This window comes from Rhinolophus hipposideros (genome assembly GCF_964194185.1).
Source record: "Rhinolophus hipposideros genome assembly, chromosome: 6".
NCBI lineage: Eukaryota > Metazoa > Chordata > Mammalia > Chiroptera > Rhinolophidae > Rhinolophus > Rhinolophus hipposideros.
The window spans coordinates 45706823-45724206 of record NC_138052.1 but is presented as its reverse complement, the minus strand read 5'-3'; the positions used below and the strand labels follow the sequence as shown (position 1 = coordinate 45724206).

Below are 17384 nucleotides of genomic sequence, written 5' to 3'. Positions count from 1 at the left end.
GTCCCGGTGGATGGCGCTGGAAGCTCGGGTCTCCCTGTTAGAGGATGACCTCCCAGTGGAGACTCTGAGGCAGAGGCAGACAATGTAGCTCCCAACCCATCATGAAGCAAAAGGTAAAGCGTGAGCAACCTTTGGGCCCCGGGGGTGTTGCTGCAGGCAACCCAGCTGTGACTGAGTTCACAACCTACACCCCTTACACTCCCACTGAGTTGCAGGAGCTGGGGAGGCGGTACAGACGGAGCCCTGGAAAGCCAGTCTCGGCTTGGCCAGTACGTTTATGAGATGAGGGGGCAGACAGCATTCTCTGCTTCCCATGCAAAATGGAAAAGCTAGCCTTTGTGACAGTTCATCCATCCCTGTGACAAAGGTTACAGAACTGCCATAGGTTGACCCACGACCAGGGCAACCATTCTCTAATGGAGTGGCTCACTGCTGCGGTACGCACAGTATGGGGACAGACTGGCGAGCTGCCAGACACTGTGAGTAAATGGCAATTGTATACAGAACTTACTCAAATCATCGGTGAAATGGGTCTGAGACATGCTATGTTCAACCCTAATATGCAGGTGCCGGATGACAAACGTTTTACATCCAGCATGAGAGATCTGGTTTCGGACAGTGCCCCTGCGAGTGCTTTTGGATCCTTGGTTGCCATTCTTATGCCCTATGTGGGGCAACGGATCCATGAAGTTACCATTGCCATGGCCACCCTAGGGGATGTTGAAAGCCGGAGGCAAAGGAAGTTAAGACAGGAGGTCCGAGAAGTTAAGGCCTGGAAGCCCAAATCAAAAGTAAGGGGGTGAGGTAGCAGGCTTCAGAGAGTAACATGCACGCAGATGTGGCGTGATCTCGTGGCAGCAGAGGTTGATCGGGGAAAAAAATAGACCGACAACCCAATGCACTCTTGTTGGAACTTTGGAAACAGTTGTGTCCAGAACAGCAATTCCGGGAAAGCCTAAAGGAGAAGTCCGGGAAAGCGCAACCTGTGTCCCTCCAGGACTTCATGTGGCCACATGAGGCCGACTCCTTTCAGCTTGATTAAGGGTGAAGTGTGGGGACAAAGTCCCAGAGAGAGGTTTCCAGGCTCTCAGCCTCATGTGGGAGAGTGCTGGCTCGGGTGGTGAATGGTCATTGCTGTGGCTGGTTGGCCATTGGCCACTGATATAACTGCTGTGCATTGCAGTTAGCACAGTGGATTGCAGTTAGCAAGGGCTGGGTTGGTTGGCAGAGAAGCAGACGGCAGATTGCGGATCGTGTGGATCTACCCAGCCACCAGTGAGAATATAGTGGTATGATTCCCCCTCTACGGCTCCGTGGGTGTTCCTTTTTGGCCTCACCATATCCTGCATTCTTATGTGGGGAGCGGGAACTGAGACCCCACATGACACCCTACGTGACAGGCAGACAACACATCTCAATCACCAGAGAAGCTCCTCTCCACAACCACCCTCACGGACGCATAGGGAGGCAGAGTAGCCATTTTTACTGTGAAAACATTTTGACTTGACCAACATGGGTTTAAGAGTAAACAATCAGGTGGGTTGACCACCTGTTTTTCCTGGACTGAGGCATTTCCTGGGACAGTCCCAGATAACTGGGACCAGCTGGTCACTCTGCAGTGGCACTGCAGGGGTTCCATTGCAGCCAGACTCTGCCAGGACCTGGGTGGATGGCTCAGGGCTAGTCACTTCATCTTTATCGGCTTCCGTGCCCTGATATACAAAATAAGAGGTGGAGATTTTTTAGCTCTAGAAGTATTTCTCAAAGTGCCAGTATTTCAGAACATCTGCACCCTAAAACAGTGTTTGGCAGTGGAGTTCCTAGAGGTGGCAGGAGGGGGTAGTGGTAGGAGCCATGTGTCCTGGGAAGAAGGAGTATTTTTACACTCTATCAATTCTGTTTAGAATTGGCTTCACGTGGTGCTAATAAAAAGCAGGCCAACTTTTAATCAATTTTATTGGGTTTATTTGTTTTTTTTCAATCTACAGGTAATATACAGTTAATGCACCGGGGCAGGTTTCTCCCATCAGCACTCCCTACTTTGGTACACCATTGGTGTCTGACACATTAGATAGACTCATATATTTTTGAATGAATGAGTTTTCAATTTCTTTGCTAAGTAGAAAGTCTATGGCTCTTTTAAACTATTACTGAATTAAGCAGAGGCAGTTTTTGGTAATTTGTCATTCAACAGCATTGTGGTTTCATCTTTGCCTTACTGCCTCATTTAAAAGACAACCCACCACAAATGTCATATTTGATCATCCTAAGATGCCCTCTATTGATGCCTAAAAAAATTAACAGGCTTGTTAAATTATTTACATGGCAAACTACTTAACAAATTATGTTGAAGCTGGGCACAGCTAGAAAAGTGCCCTTAGTGGAAAGCAGTCAAATCCCTTCTGAATTAATTTGGTCAGGCTAGGTTAGCCATATTCACACCAATGGAAGTTCAAATTTGGGGGTGTAGATTTGTTTCTCTTAAAAAAAAACATACATATATTTATTTCAGCTAATTTTGAATGTCTGCATCTTCATAAATATGATCCCAAGGACACTAGACTATATTTGTTTTATCTTCAGGATCAAATTAAGACAATCTACTAGGCTTAAAATTCTGAAAGAAATAAAAAATGTCAGTTTCAAGGCTTTCATTTTCTGGGAGGGTTTATTAGAAAAATATATTTCTAAGCTGTCTAAATATTAACAATCTCTGTGAAATATATTACATGTGTGAGGTGGCTGAGACCCAGTTATTCACTAAGTTGCTAGGTTGTTTTCTGCAAGAGCAACTGAAGAATCAGAATTTTCCTTGGAGTGGGAAAGAGACAGAGAGAGAGAGAAGGGGGAGGGGAGGGGAGAAAAAGAAGGAAGGATAAAGGGAGAGGGAAGAGGAGGAGGAGGAGGAGGAGGAGAAGAAGAAAGGGAAACTAACACTCAAAGAACTACATGGACAACCCCAAGCAGTAAAAAGCAGGAATGGAGTCTATCATGTAAGTTCATGGCATAAAAGAAATGCCAGTAAAATATTTCAGAAATCTAATGGTAAAGACTCATTTCTGGAAATCAGGGTTCCAACAAACACTCAGAAAGCATTTGTGTGTGTGCCTTGAATAAATCTAAAGAGCAAGTAATTACTTCTTCCATGAACTGAGCACTGCGCTAAACACAATACATGCAGTATTTCATTTACTCCTCAAAACAACCCTATAAATGTCAGATGGAAACTGAGCATGGATGGATTAAATAATTTGCTCCAAGATCTGTGGCATGGCCAGAATTCAGCCCAGGTCATAAATCAATATAAATGGTGAGTTTGATGTCTGCCATTACCAATGGTTGAATGCCCAATCAATTTCCCCTTGAGATTACATGCAATAAAAAAGGACCATCGGTGCCAGATGGGATGGTGGGAGACAGACTGGGGGACCTCCATAAGGCATCCCTCCACCGAAAGGCAGCTTCCTGAGAAAACCCACCCAGTAGAAGGCCATGTCCACAGGCACAGCCCCTGAGCAAGTGACAGGTTCTAAGTGGTACACAGTTGCCCATCACTTGTCTAAAATTCTACCATTAGAAACAGTTTTCTGCCATCAAATACAAGCAAGTCTCTGGCCTACAACCCACATCACTATTAACAGTTGAGAAGAAAAGGCTAAGAAGCATTTTCCTCCCTAAATAGACATAGTGCTAAAGAGATTGGGGCTTCGATGCCTGTCTAAAAGTAAATATTTACTCTTCAACAGAAGAAGTAAATCTTCCAGTTCCAGGATCAAATATATAAACAGGTTCTACTGCCTCCCCAAGCTGTACCCCTCCCCACACCCTCTACCACCCACACACTAAATCATCTTATAGAACATTATTTCTCAGGTCGGTGCTAAATAGTGTCCTATGGTACTGATTATGTTTTACACAATGTGCATTTTAAGAACCAGTTTTGAGTCTCCTTTAAATACATTTTTGCAGATAGTCTTCCAATATCACAAACTAGGCATATCCCCCATTTTACAAATGAGGAGACCAAATTTCAGAGAGTATGCTGTCCACTGTTATACAGCTGAGAAAGGGCAATGTTTGGATTTAAATCCAAGTTCTGTCATCTTTCTGATATTCCATCCACTTTCCTTTTAATATGAGTTAGGAATATAAATTTCTAATTGCAATAAATGTACAAAACAGTAACATAATTTAAAGGCAGCGTCACCCTGGCGTCTATTCACACACTCAAAGATACACACCAACCCACTGGGGCACAAAGCCCTTATGCTCTCTTAATCTCCATAAGGCCTTAAGTGACTGATCGCTTGCTTCTCAATTTTCCTCCACTCAAGCCATTGTGTCCAAAACTGCCACTCTGCTTAAACCACCAAGTCACTTTATTCTGCTTTGAAATGGTGATCTATTAAGACAAGATCTACAGAGCCACTTAGACCAGCTGGCAGCCTTTACTCTGATACTTGCCAAACTGAGTCCCTAGACAAAATGTTAGATGCTTTTCTCCATACCCTCCCCCACTCTTAACTCTATGCTGCTCCTCTGCTTCCAGAATGTCCCTGTGTTTTTAAAAGGATCTGTACCAATGGCAATGAGAAGGAAGGAAGAGAAAAGAAAGGGAAAGAGGGAATGTGGGAAAGAGAAAGAAAAGAAAGAGGAGAGGAGAGGAGAGGAGAGGAGAGGAGAGGAGAGGAGAGGAGAGGAGAGGAGAGGAGAGGAGAGGAGAGGAGAGGAGAGAGAAAGGAAAGGAGACAATCACAGTTTCAGGACAGCAACAACAGCTCTATAACCTGAAAACCTCAAAGATAAGATGTGACATTTATGCAGACACTGGCAAGTCACAAACAAATGTTATTTGTAGGGCACTGTGAAAAAGGCTACCCAGTAAAGGAACACAGACTTCCTGCAATGAAAAACTATTTGTGCATCTCCAACCCCACCCCTGCCAAACACAACCCCAACAATCCAATTCTAATGTAATAAAAGTAAGAATAGGAAGCAGGAGTGGTACAAGGGAAGTCCATTCTGAAGGCTAACGGTGAGGAAAAGAAAGTTCTCCTTAAAAGTAAAAGAAAAGAAAAAAACTGCCCCAAATGTTCTCACAGATGAATTATGGAAAGTAGTGCTTTGTGTAATGACCAAACATTAATATAAACCTTGAAAACTACTTTTCAGTAATTTGTACCTGCCAGCGCTTGCCATCAACTACCTTGGGGTAAGCAGCATTTGAGTAAAACATGTTCAAATTTTCAAGTGTTTCAATCACTTGCATACAAAAATGGATGTAAATTTAAATTGAAAGACAGGGAGGAGGGTCAGCTCTAATCTTCTTCCACAGTAAAAGACATATACACATAAGATATACTTATGGCCTAGGCACTTGCCTTACTAGAACTTTATCCTACCCAGTTTGCTTTAAATGGATTGTGAACTCACTTGCGTGCTTTTACTTCAATCCTCAGGATCCTATGCAACTGGACAGCGTGCTTTTCCAAAGACACTTTGCTCTCTCCTTTTCTGTCCATGCCAAGGTACTAGTATTAAATTGCCATATTAACAAATGGACTGAAGGAGGTTTAGTGGGAAGTGCCTTCCTAAAGCCCCAGGGAATTTAACTGCCCTCTGGATTCAACCTTCCTTCCATCACCCCTCAGCCCCTCCCACCCATGCCAGCAGATTCTGGGAGAAGATGGCTCTCCTAGATCCCACAGGGATTATGAATTTTAAAACAAAAACAAAACAACAGTGCTTGATGGAACTGAAATCAAGAGGACTGGTGATGTGTGTCCCTAACTAGACCCCTGTCAAGGCTAGAAAGTGAAACTAGTTATTTCTGGTAAGTGCCTTTTTTTTAGACAGGGAATCTTCGTTTTTTTAATTATTTTCAGTGTGGTAAAATATACATAACAAAATTTACTGTCTTACACATTTTTAAGTGTCCAGTTCAGTGGCCTTAAATGCATTAACATTGTGCAACATCATTACCATCTATCTCCAGAACACTTCTCATCTTACAAAACTGAAATCCTACATCCATGAAACAGTAACTCCCCATTTCTCTCTCCAGTTCCTGGCAATCACCACTCCACTTTCTGTCTCTATGAATTTGACTATTCTAGGTACCTCATGTAAGTGCAATCATAGTGTTTGTCCTTTTGTGGCTGCATTATTTCACTTAACACAATGTCCTCATGGTTGTAATCCATGTTGTAATATGTGTCAGATTTTTTTCCTTTTTAAGGCTGAATAATATTCTATTGTATGTATGTACCACATTTGTTTATCCATTCATGTGTCAGACACTGGGGTTGCTCCCACCTTTTGGCTATCGTAACACTGCTATGGACATAAGTTTACAAATACAGGTAACACTTGAACAATAAGGGAGGGGTTAAGAACACCAACCCCCCTTGCAGTCAAAAATTCCATTATAACTTTTGACTCTCCAAAAATTTACCGCTCTACAGTTGCCCCTCAGTATCCGTGAGGGACTGGTTTCAGGACGCCCCCATGGATACCTAAATCCACGGATACTCAATTCCCCTATGTAAAATTGCATAGATCAATGCATATAGTTGGCCCTCTCGCATCCTCAAATGCCCAACCACGGATTGAAAACATTACAGATATTTACTGAAAAAAAATCTGCATGTAACTGGATCCATGTAGTTCAAAGCCATCTTGTTCAAGAATCAACTGCATCTCTTTGAGACCATGCTTTCAATTCTTTTGGGCATATACAAGAGGTGGAACTGCTAGATCATATGTTAATTCTGTTTTTAATTTTTTAAGAAACTGCCATACTCTTTTCCACAGTGGCTGTACCATTTTACATTCCCACCAATAATGGGCACAGTTACAATTTCTCCACATCCTCACCAACACTTCTTTTCTTTTTTTTTTTTTTTGATAGTAGCCATTCTAATGGGTTTGAGATGATATCTCATTGTGGTTTTAATTTGCATTTTCCTAATGACTAATTAAGTTACCTTAAATTTTTTTTCAATTATGTTTGACACTCAATATTATTAGTTTCAGGTGTACAACATAGTGGTGCAACATTTATATAACTTATGAGGTGATCCCCCAATAAGTCTAGTACCCACCTCATACTATACCTATTTATAGTAACTACAATATTATTGACTACATTCCCTATGCTGTACTTTACATCCCCATGATTGTTTTGTAACTGCTAATTTGTACTTCTTAATCCTTTCACCTTTTTTACTCAACCCTTCCCAAACCCTCCCATATGGCAACCATTAGTTTGTTCTCTGTATCTAGGAGTTTGTTTCTATTTTGTTCATTTTGTTCTTTAGAGTCCACAAATAAGTGAGATCATACAGTATTTGTCTTTCTTTGGGTGACTTATTTCACTAGATCCATCCATGTTGTCACAAATGGTAAGATTTCAATCTTTTTAATGGTTGAGTAATATGCCATCGTATATATGTACCTCATCTTCGTTATCCATTTGTCTATCAATGGACACTTAGGTTGCTTGCATATCTTGGCTATTGGAAATAATGTTGCGTTAAAAGGGTGCATAGGGGCCGGTGTGGTGGCTCAGGTGGTTGGAGCTCCGTGCTCCTAACTCCGAAGGCTGCCGGTTCGATTCCCACATGAGCCAGTGGGCTCTCAGCCACAAGTTTGCCAGTTCAATTCCTCGAGTCCCCAAAGGGATGGTGGGCTCCACCCCTGCAACTAAGATTGAACACGGCACCTTGAGCTGAGCTGCCTCCCGGATGGCTCAGTTGGTTGGAGCGCGTCCTCTCAACCACAAGGTTGCCAGTTCGATTCCTCGACTCCCGCAAGGAATGGTGGGCTACGTCCTGTGCAGCTAGCGACGGCAACTGGACCTGGAGCTGAGCTGTGCCCTCCACAACTAAGACTGAAAGGATAACAACTTGAGCCTGGATGGCATCCTCCACGGCTGAGATTGAGGGGACAACAACTTGACTTGGGGAAAAGTCCTGGAAGTACACACTGTTCCCCAATGAAGTCCTGTTCCCCTTCCCCAATAAAATCTTTTTTTTTTTTAAAGGGTGCATATATCTTTTCAAATTAGTGTTTTGGATTTCTTCAGATAAATACCCAGAAGTAGGACTGCTGGGTCATAAGGTAGTTCTATTTTTAATTTCTGACGCACCTCGATACTGTTTTGCATAAAGGATGCACCAATTTGCAATCCCACAAACAGTGCACTAGGGGTCCCTTTTCTCCACTTCCTCACCAACATTTGCTATTTGTTGATTTATTAATGATAGCCATTCTGACAAGTGTGAGGTGATATCTCATTGTAATTTTAATTTGCATATCTCTATTAGTGATATTCAGCATATTTTCATGTTCTATTGGCCATCTGTATATCCTCTTTGTAGAAATGTCTGTTCAGGTCCTCTACCCATTTTTTAATCAGAATTTTTTTTTTTTGGTATTGAGTTATATGAGTTCTTTATACATTTTGGGCATTAATCCCTTATCAAATGTATCATTGGTGAATATCTTCTCCCATTTAGGTTGTCTGATCGTTTTGTTGATGGTTTCCTTTACTGTGCAAAAATATTTTAGTTTGATGTAGTCCCATTTTCTTTTGTTTCTCTCACCCAAGAACACATACCTCCAAAAAATATTACAAAGAGAGATGTCAAAGAGTTTATTGCCTATGTTTTTTTCTAGGAGTTTTATGGTTTCAGGTCTTACATTTAAGGTTTTAATACATTTTTAGTTTATTCTTGTATATGGTGTGGTCTAGTTTCATTTTTTTTGCATGTATATGTCCAGTTTTCCCAGCACCATTTATTGAAGACATTGTCTTTACCCTATTGTATATTCTTACCTCCTTTGTCATAGATTAATTGGCCATATAGGCTTGGGTTTATTTCTGGGCTTTCTATTCTGTTCCTCTGATCTATGTGTTTGTTTTCATGCCAGTACCATGCTGTTTTGATTATGATAGGCTTGTAGTATAGTTTGTCAGGTATTATGATACCTCCCACTTTGTTCTTTCTCAAGAGTGCTTTGCCTATTCAAGGTCTTTCATTGTTCCATATGTAACTCACTTTTCACAAAATGTTCAGAGAGAGAACATAAAGGAGTTTAGCTCTATCTCTACATTTTTCTTCATAAAAACCCATTCATTCTTAATTGCTCAAACTTCCTCCAAGCTGTTTTTCTCTTCTTCATTCTCCATAATAAAGTCAGGATATTATCTGCTGCATCCTCTTGAATGCATCCCTTCTGCTATGTAGAATCTGAAAGGCTTCTGCCCTGATAATGACTTAGATTGTGGAGTAGAGTCAGGAAGCACAAAGAAATAAAAGAGCGTAAGCACGTGACCAGAGAAACAAACCAAGCAAGACCATTCTGCACTAATTAAATTAATTAATTAATTAATTAAAATAAATTAAAAGTCTATCCTTTTCCTTCCCCAAAAGTAGGAAAGCTCATCACAATTGGAAAATATACACGAATTCACAGAAAGTGAAATAAAATTATTAATAAATATTTGAAATAAGTTCATGTATAATATAAAAACACACATTATACCAGTAATATTTTCTTTCAACTGCATGCTGATAAGGAAATGCAAAAGGACATGTAGTCTTTCTGGACACCAATTCGGCAATTTGTATCTATTAAGAACACTAAAGTACTTATCCTTTTAGACATAGAAATGCCACTTCTAGGAAACATTCCTTTGGAAGTTGTCAGGAATTAAAAGATGTACATACACAAACTGGAAACAACCTAAATGTCGAACAATATGAGGACTGATTAAATGAAACATGGTATATCCATAGTGTAGAATAATGTACAGTTGTTGAAAATATTTGTTAATAAATTATTACATGGAAAATGTTCAGATTATATCATTAAATAGCAAAAGGCTTCTTATAAAAGCATATATGTACATATAGTATGATCTCATATTGGCTTTAAAATAGGATATTACCAAAATTATTAGGAGATCAAGAAACCTAGTTCCAAATGCCTACCGTTTTTCCTGGAAAATAAGACCAAGCCAGACAATCAGCTCTAAGGCATCTTCTGGAACAAAAATTAATATAAGACCCAGTCTTACATTATATTACATTATATTATATTATATTTATTATATTATACCCGGTCTTGTATTATATAAAAATGAGTTTTATATTAAAAGAAGACGAGGTCTTATATTAATTTTTGCTCCAAAAGATACATTAGAGCTGATGGTCCGGCTAGGTCTTTTTTTCGGGGAAACACAGTACCTAGCGTTTTTGTGCTGTGGAAAGTTAGGTATATTTCCTAAATTCTCAATCCTTAGTGTCATCTATAAAATATTGGGGAAGTTAATATGTACCTGCCAGGGTTTGGGAGAGAATTACATGAAGTAAACCATGTAAAGTAATAAACTTATATTAGGAAATAAATATTAGTTGTTACTATTACTTTCAAAATCAAAATGTCTTCATTAAAAACTGCAATCGTTAGCAATAGTCAAACATAAAACAAAACAAATGGTAGCAACAAGTCCCAGCTTCAGATCATGTGCCCTGGCCACCCAATCATCCATAGCAGTACTAACAAGCCACCCCAAAAAGACATCATGAGAATCACCATTGTGTGTTCAGTCTTGCCATAGCATAGGGTATTTGAAGAATAAAGATTATGGTGGCAGGGAAGAGTGACAGTGAAAGAGCTTATGAAATAATTTCTATAAAAAGGGGGATTACAAAAGGGGGAATAAGTTCAAAGAGAACAAAGAAAAAAATCTTAGCAGTCAAGACTCTCAGGGCAGAGTGGCTGGTTAGCTCAGTTGGTTAGAGCGTTTGGTTAGAGCGCAGTGCTCTTAACAACAGGGTTGCCAGTTCGATCCCCACATGGGCCACTGTGAGCTGCGCCCTCCACAACTAGATTGAAACAACTTACTCGACTTGGAGCTGATGGATACTTGAAAAACACACTTAAATAAATAAAAGTTTAAAACAATGCCACTTTTGAAAAAAAGGATTCTCAGGGTATCACTAATATAAAAGGATCTTTTTCCTCCAAGTGGCAATCTCGTTTACTTCCTATTTTCACAAATCAAAAGAAAAACATGGCTCCCTAAAAACATTATGTGATACAATTAGTTACTAACAAACAAAATCTGGAACCTCAGTGCCCTGACTCAAAAGTGTAGGAAAAAGACAAAGATTTGAGTTATGGCTTTGTAAGAAATAGATGACCAGTGGTTTTAGAAAATCTGGTTTTGCCCGGCGATGGAGGAAGGAATGTACGTGCATGTAATAAACATTTAAAATCTTCCATATACAGCATGGACCTAGAGTGTAGTGCTCACCAACCATATGTTATCAGGTGAGTAGAACAGGTGAAGCAAGCTTGAGGCACGTAGTGATCTCTTACAAAGCCACGGGACTGGTTTGATGATGGAAGAAATTCCCCTGAATCTCCATTTTCTTCCCAGTGCCACCTGCCCTTCTGCATCATAAAAGAAAAACCACTTCTGAAATATCTTATAAACTGGAGTCCAGGAGGGAAAACATTTAACCTTGTCCACAGAGAATTCAGATACTTTTAACAGAGAAGTCACAAGTGAATTCCGGGTGTTAATTTACCACTCCTTGATGACGTCAACTCATTTGTGATAATTTAAAGTTATCTCATTGTCTCCCAGGCACTGCCCATTAGGAGCACAGTATGCCTTTTATCCATAAATCAACCTATTGCAAATAGCTAAACTACTGCACCCTATAAAGACAAACCTTTTATTTTGCAAGATGAGAAAGCAGTACTAAACTTCTGCAAAGAATGCCATCCCCTTTGATTTTAGGTTGTTTTCCAATAAAACATCCATTGTAATCTAATTTTCCTATCCCTGTCAGAAACTGTAGGAAGCAACCTACTTGTGTCTGACCCCAACTCTTGCTTCTTACACCAGTCTGGCAAAGCAGGTATCCATAGTTTCAATAACAAGTGAAACAGTACATTCACAGAGTTGAAAATCCAGGGCTAAGACTGCAGGGGTAAAACCATGTTTGGATGCAAGTAATTCTCAAATATTCTGTCTTGCTCCATTCAGACTGCCGTAACAAAATACCATAGGCTGGTGGCTTACAAATAACAAAAATTTCTTTCCCACAGTTCTGGAGACTGGAAAGTCCAAGATCTAGCCATCAGCAGATTGGGGGTCTGGTGAGGGCAATCTTCCTTGTTCACATACATCTTTTTACTATGTCCTTACATGGTGGAAGGGGCGAGGGAGCTCGCTTTTTTAGTGGCCTTTTTTATAAGGGCACTAATCCCATTCAAAGGCTGCACCCTCATGACCTAATTACCTCCTAAAGGCCCCACCTCCTAATACCGTTACTTTGGAGGTTAGGATTCCAATTTATGAATTTTGAGGGGACATAAATATTCACTCCACTGCACACCCTTTTAAAATACATCTGATCATAATCAGTTTCATTTCAAGGTAAATTATAGGAAGATCCTTCAATAAGGAAACTCACCTGACTCCTCCTTTTTCCTGGCAGTCATTCATTCACACCTCTCCTGTCCCCTCTAACCATCAGAAATATATTCCTCCCCTCCCCTCCCCCTCTCACCTCCCTTCTGCTGTCTCACGCAAGGCTGCTGGCAAGGCAAATACTCATATATTAAGTACACCCATAAGAAAAGCCCACTGGCCAGATATTACCTCTGGCATAACTGAGACACTGTTGTCCCCTTGAAGGTTTGGGGCAGCATGTCATTATTTGGCTAAACAAGCCAAAGCAAACTGGTGTGAGCCTCCTAAAGAATGACAGTTCCCAAACAGCTTGCCACTCTGATAGCCAACCTGACAGGAATGAGCTTCTCATTTCTTATCCAGCCAGCACAAGATGTTCCAGGTCTACTCCAGGTCCACCTAAAAAAGGTCTGAGGAAAGATAGCAATTGCTTTCTCTGCAGAATCTTCTTTGTTAGTTATTCTGAAATACTGTGGCTTTTTGGAGCACAAATCATAATGACCCAAAGGATCCTTTTAACTCAAATCATAATTGAAAAATACAAGAAACAAAACCATTGCCTACAATATTTGCAAGGAAAAAAATTCTCTTTATTCTTAGATGACTTATTTCTGCCTGCAAAGAATGATGTTTACCGTTTGATGAGATAATAATTAGTAAGCTACAAGATTCTGATAATTGGGAAGGTGAAAACAACCTTATATTACAAATACCAGCTGCTTCACTGCACAGATGAGAAAGTAAGGCAGAGAGAAATTAAGTGGCTGCCCCAGTTTGAGGGAAGTTTTACCAGAACTTGAATGTTCTGATTCTCAACCAGTACTTTCTGCATCTCTCTCCTCAACCCACAAGGAAGAAAATGTATTAACGTTACCTTTTATAACAATAACTCAAAGAATTTTTATTCCCAAAAAGAAATTCAGCAACAGTTTAATCCCACATTTATGAATACCATAGCAACACACTTTTTTTAAAAAAAAAACTGAATTTGGAAGAAGCATTTATTATAATTCCAGAGAATGTTTTACTGAGCCTAAACAAGCATTAAATCAAGCAAATTCATCACATAGATGATAATGCTATGTTATTAAATAATATTTTGTTCCTCATCATCAACCCCAGCAACACAGGACAATGGTATACACTACAATTTTCATTCTAGGAGAAACCATCCAGTTTATTTTTTTTTCACAAAGCTATTTTACTGTCAATCAAGTAACGTCTACAGTGGCCCTTCCTGCACCTAGCCAGAACTAAGTGCAGGTAGGAAGGTTAGCTATGTTTAAAACCACCAAGCTTTGGGATATGCGCAGACTCAGCCAAAAGTCATTGAATTGAGGCTGCTCTATTTTTCACCAACCATGCTGGGCATCCATATTGTTCTCCATATGGTGCTATAACATGGCATCGTTCTGGCCACCAATGCCTCCACTGGCAGCACCCAACACTGAGGGGGGAAAACAAAAAGAAATGTTCAACTGGGCGAAAGCCCAATTCAGTCAATTCTTTCACGTTTCTTTTTACAGAAATATATAAGACTGAGGAGGTTTCCACATTCACAATTTTAGCTTCCACAAGGGCATTACAGACCCCGTTTAATGGAAACAGAGATCTTAGATAATCAGGTGTTTCATAGTTATGTTCTCAGCTTTAAATAAATGGCATTGGAAGAAAAAGGGATAGAATACAAAAGGAATTACGCCTATTGTAAAAGCATTTCATTTTACAAAGGGACCTGCAATAGGCTCCTTTAAATCGTGATACACATTACCAAATACCACAAGTGAAAGAGAAGTGTGCACAACACGTCAGAAGGGTACTGAAAGTGCGTCGTACCAGTGATAACAATATTGTGCAAGTTATGATGATAGATGTTGAGGTAAAGGCCACAGGTTGGACGACAGAATTTGTCATTTAGGTTTGAGAAGAGGAGAAACATGCTGAACTTGTAATTCTGGATACGAGTATACAGTTGGATTTTCAAGAGAGTCTGAATGATTAAAGACAGAGCTATAGCAAGAAACAAAGCACACACCCTTCCAAAAGTCTAGCATTCTGTGGTATAATGAATTCTGAACATTATGGAATTCTGAACATTACTCATAAACTTTCACTTTTCATACGGGCCATTAAATCACTTCTACTTGCATCAATGGTCTGCAAGAAACTGACCAACTCTCTACACATCAATGTGAGGACATCTGCTGTGACTGACAGTTGAAAGCAGCCTGACCCCTTTGTGTAAACTCTAAGACATGGGATTGTGCAAAGGAAGGGGGAAAGATGTTCAGAAAGAGGAAAAATGACCTTCCCGTTTTCAACTATTACATTGGTTTTTACATTTTTTTTTAAGCAGAGAACATCTAAGCACAAAGCTATCTCCATTCCCTAATTTTATTTTTCTCCAGCCTAAAGAACAGCCTAGAATCAGCTTTCTGCATGCAGGTCATTAGCTGACGTGCTTTTGTTTTCCAAAACATAGTCTACACATCTCTTTCAAATACATTAGCTTGCTAAAAGTGATCCCAGCCAGAATTTATCAGTCTGGATTGATCAGATACCATTCTGCTACTGTGTGGAGCCCCTACTATGTGTCAACACAGAGCAACCTGCTGTTCCTGGCTGTTTTTGGAGCGACTGGAAGGTTAGACGTGAATTCCTATTTTCTGCAAGTAAACATTTGCTCTAGAAGCAACTCTAAACCAGCAAATACAACCACTTTTTCACAGTAAGTCTCCGTGCTAGATAGGATCAATGACGCACCTGCGCTGGATTCAAATCGTTTTAAAATAGGTCTTTAGATCTGTTCCCTTGTGCACGTCAATCTCTGCATGTGAACAGCTCACTTAGTTCTTAAGCAACAATATTGCCTATTGAATAATGCACCTTCTTTAAACAAAAGATACTTTTTGTTCTCATGAAGCTTTGTCTGTTGCCATTTCCAGCAACAAATGACACAAAAGACAAATTCTGCCATCTTCAAAAGTGGTTTTGGACAAACAGAAACAGCAAACAAAATAACTGAGCAAAAGCTTAAGAAACAAAATCAAGGTGAGTTGGGGGCAGGGGAAGAGAGATGGAGTGTAAAGTGAGACATAGAGTCTAAACTCTATTCTGGGCTCTCAGAAATTCAGCCTTTACTGATAAAGGGGTGGGGGAAGGTGGGGAGTGAGGGGTGTCAAGGTTTTCAGTTGAGAAAAAGAAGTGTGTGCTGCTGTCCCGGTTTTGCTTCAATACCACCCGGAGAGCGGTGGCCGGCAAAAAGGAGTTTAATGACTAAGACTGATTCAGTAAAACAAGTTTGTTCGTGCCCCAGCGGAGTGACCCAACCAAATCTGAGAGTTATACAAACAATAGATCAATTCTTTAAAGATGGTTAAGTGAACTTTTGTAGCAAAATAAAAGGGTATGGTTAGTCACGGGAAGTATCTGTCAATTTAATATTACCACTTCGCAGGCTGTACACCCGTCTTCTCATATCCTCTTTTACAGAAACCGCTAATGGCCTGTAGGTTTGAAAATCTACTATTGTCACCTATTTCCCAGGAATGTGGGCCTGGCCCTCAGGGTTACTGATGGAAACCAACGAGCGGGCCAGAAGCCACGGAGTCCCCGGCGAATGCGTGAAGCACAGTTCGGACCATCCCGGTGCCGGCGTGGAAGCAATGGGAGCGAGCGCGCGGTTCCTCCGCCCTCCCCGACGCGCGTCCGGAGCCTTCCCGGCTGTCAGGTGGTGGCGGCGCGCCTCGGCCGGGGAGCCTGCCCGGCAGCGCGGCGTGCCCATCGGGTGGAGAGGAACACCCGCTCCCCTTTGTGCGCCCGCCCTCGCAGCGAGGAGACAGCGGGCCGAGGCACAGTGGGAGCGCGGGGGCCTCCCCACGGCCCCTCCCGGGCGCCCGGAGGAAATCCGTCGGCACGACAGACCCCCCCTGGCTCCCGGAGCGGCAGCCGGACCACAGGTCAGCAACCCCTGGCCCAACACAAAGGTTGGGAGGCGGGAGCGGGAGCGCTGGGGCGCGGGTGCGAGCGCCACAGAGCACGCGTGTGCGTGTGCGCGCGAGGGTGTGCGTGTGTGTGTGAGCGCGCGTGTGTGTGCTTAGGGGGAGGGGAGGAGCGCTCCAGCCTTTCTTACCTCTCGAAGAGGAGCCGCACCATAAAGATGCAGAAGGCCAGGGGGAAGGCGACATAGAGATCCTCCGCCTGCGGGAAGGTGGCCTCCTCCGTGTTCTTCAGGTCCGCCCAGGTGACATTGTGCGGAAGCCAAAACCTCTCGTTCCAGAACCAGGCTAAGATCCCTGCCATCTTGCTTTGTCCGCCCCTGTCCCGGCCCCCGCGGCCCGACGAGCCCTGCGCCGAGCAGGGCGCCGGGGGATGCGCGCGCGGCTGGCCCGAGACTGTGCCGCCGCCGGCGCCGCCTCCGCTCCCGCTGCTCTCGAAGGCTCGCGGCGAGCCCCGGCTCTCCGCTCCCTCTGGCCGCGCCGGGGACAGGAGCCGCCTCGCCCGTCACGTGGCCGCCCGGCCGCTGGCCCTGATTGGTCGGTCCTCGCGTCAGGCAGCGGAGCACACGCGGCCGCCTCGCCCACGCCCGGAGGGCAGGGCGCGGGGGCTCCGCTCCGGAGAGCGCTGCCAGGCCCCGCGCCCACCGAGGTCTTGCCCTGCGCTTAGGACGGGAACCCAGGTCGGCACCCCACACCCGCCTCAGCCCCCCGGTTCGTTCGCACATGCTCAGAACGACAGCTCCTGCCCCCCTGTTGTTTCGGGGGGCTCCGTCCCCTTCCGTGCGCCTAGAGGCAGAGAAGAGGCAAGTAGGGGCCCGGGCGACCTTCATCACTTCCCCTGCACGGACAGAAAACAGCAAAACGAGAAGCGAGGGGCGCCAAGAGCAAAG

General features: G+C 42.5%; 1 protein-coding gene across 2 annotated transcripts in view; it reads right to left on the bottom strand.

Annotated features, from left to right (window-relative positions):
- CERS6 (ceramide synthase 6) overlaps positions 1–17012 on the bottom strand; it is a 280962-nt gene extending 263950 nt beyond the window's left edge. The window contains exon 1 of one of the 2 annotated variants that reach the window (XM_081052700.1): positions 16629–17012. In XM_081052700.1, coding sequence (XP_080908826.1) covers positions 16629–16798 — 170 coding nt within the window. In that variant the 5' untranslated portion in view covers positions 16799–17012. The remainder of the gene's footprint in view (positions 1–16628) is intronic. The other variant, XM_081052699.1, reaches the window with a different exon arrangement.
- Between the last annotated feature and the right edge of the window lie 372 nt (positions 17013–17384).